A 1,326-nucleotide genomic window follows, 5' to 3' on the forward strand; every position below is an offset into this window, starting at 1 on the left:
TAGGTTGAACAATTTGTTTACTTACCATTTGTACTTTTTTTATGTAAGTCGTCCGTGTTTTATACCCATTTTTCTATTCTGTATTTTCTTTTTAATTTGTAAGAACTCTTTACAAGTTTTTGTATTATAAGTTGTAATGATTTATTCACATTTTGTCATTTACCTTTGTATTTTTGTTTATATCATGAAATAAGCTAAAGGGCCTGGCTAAACAGTGAGCACAGTGAAAGTAGATGAAAAACTAGAGATGGCTTCATAATCATCACACACACATGGTGTAATTTAAAGGCATCCCCTTATTTGGTTATTATTGATGCCTGCATTATGAATCTGGCAGGTTGAAAATGGAAGCCCTGATGGACAGGGAGCATGGAATGATAGACCCTGACAGTGGAGATGAAGCCCCGCTTCCTGGAAGGCAGCCTGCAGAGGAAGCTCTGGGTGAACCCACTCAAACCACTGAAACTGAAACATGCTGTCTTCCTTTGAGTCAGAATAGTGGGAGTGAACTGCCTGCCAGCCAGCCTCAGGCCTTTTCAGCGCAGGGAGACCTGGAAGATGAAGAGATGATCATAGAAGACTATGAAAGCGATGGGACATAGAAACCAGCCTGCCAATCATATTGCTACTTGGCAGATTCATTTTCCTTTTATTCAGTGGTACCTGAACAGAGATAATATGCTTTTCAAGTGAATGACAGTTCAATTCTTCACCCTCGTAGTATTTCAGCACAAGAAACTGACTTCTCTGTCATTTTGAAGTAAACAGAAGATCAAGCTTCAAATAATACCTTAATTTTGTTTTCTCTAGTATTTATTGAGTCTTGTGAGTGGTGCTGGGAGTAGGTCAGTGTGTATGAAGTGTGTTTGAACATTATGCCAAATATCAAACAATGTGAAGGAATGATTCTGAATATTAAAACTTGATGGGGCTGTAAATACAAATTATAAAAGTTTAGTATGCAATGATGAGTGTAAATAAACTTTGTGCCTTATCCACAGTTTCTCTATGGTCTCTAACTTCTCAAATACCATTTTTATATGCTGTACACTGGACTATTTTAGATACTTTATGGAAAGTAATTTATATCAAAATTAAAATGTTGAATTTCTTTTCGTTTCCTCTTTTAGTATTTCCTAACATGTATTGTCGGCAAGGTATAATTGGGCATAATACATGAATCTCCTTTATCCATTGTTAACACTTTTCAGAAAAGTAAGAGAACCTTGCAAAGAGAACTCTGGAGGGCGGTGAATCTCACCTTCACTACCTTTCCAAGCCATGTATGCGCATGCGCGGCGCGGGTTTGTAACAGCAGCTCTGAGG

The 1,326-nt window shown here is 37.6% G+C and overlaps 1 protein-coding gene across 3 annotated transcripts in view; it reads left to right on the forward strand.

Annotated features, from left to right (window-relative positions):
* Nucleotides 1-1,111, forward strand: part of RAD17 (RAD17 checkpoint clamp loader component) — a 38,072-nt gene extending 36,961 nt beyond the window's left edge. For all 3 annotated transcript variants that reach the window (XM_049649585.1, XM_049649583.1, XM_049649584.1), the window contains one exon: nucleotides 338-1,111. In XM_049649585.1, coding sequence (XP_049505542.1) covers nucleotides 338-602 — 265 coding nt within the window. In that variant the 3' untranslated portion in view covers nucleotides 603-1,111. The remainder of the gene's footprint in view (nucleotides 1-337) is intronic.
* The last annotated feature ends 215 nt before the right edge of the window (nucleotides 1,112-1,326 follow it).

This window comes from Panthera uncia (assembly GCF_023721935.1).
Source record: "Panthera uncia isolate 11264 chromosome A1 unlocalized genomic scaffold, Puncia_PCG_1.0 HiC_scaffold_17, whole genome shotgun sequence".
Taxonomy (NCBI): domain Eukaryota; kingdom Metazoa; phylum Chordata; class Mammalia; order Carnivora; family Felidae; genus Panthera; species Panthera uncia.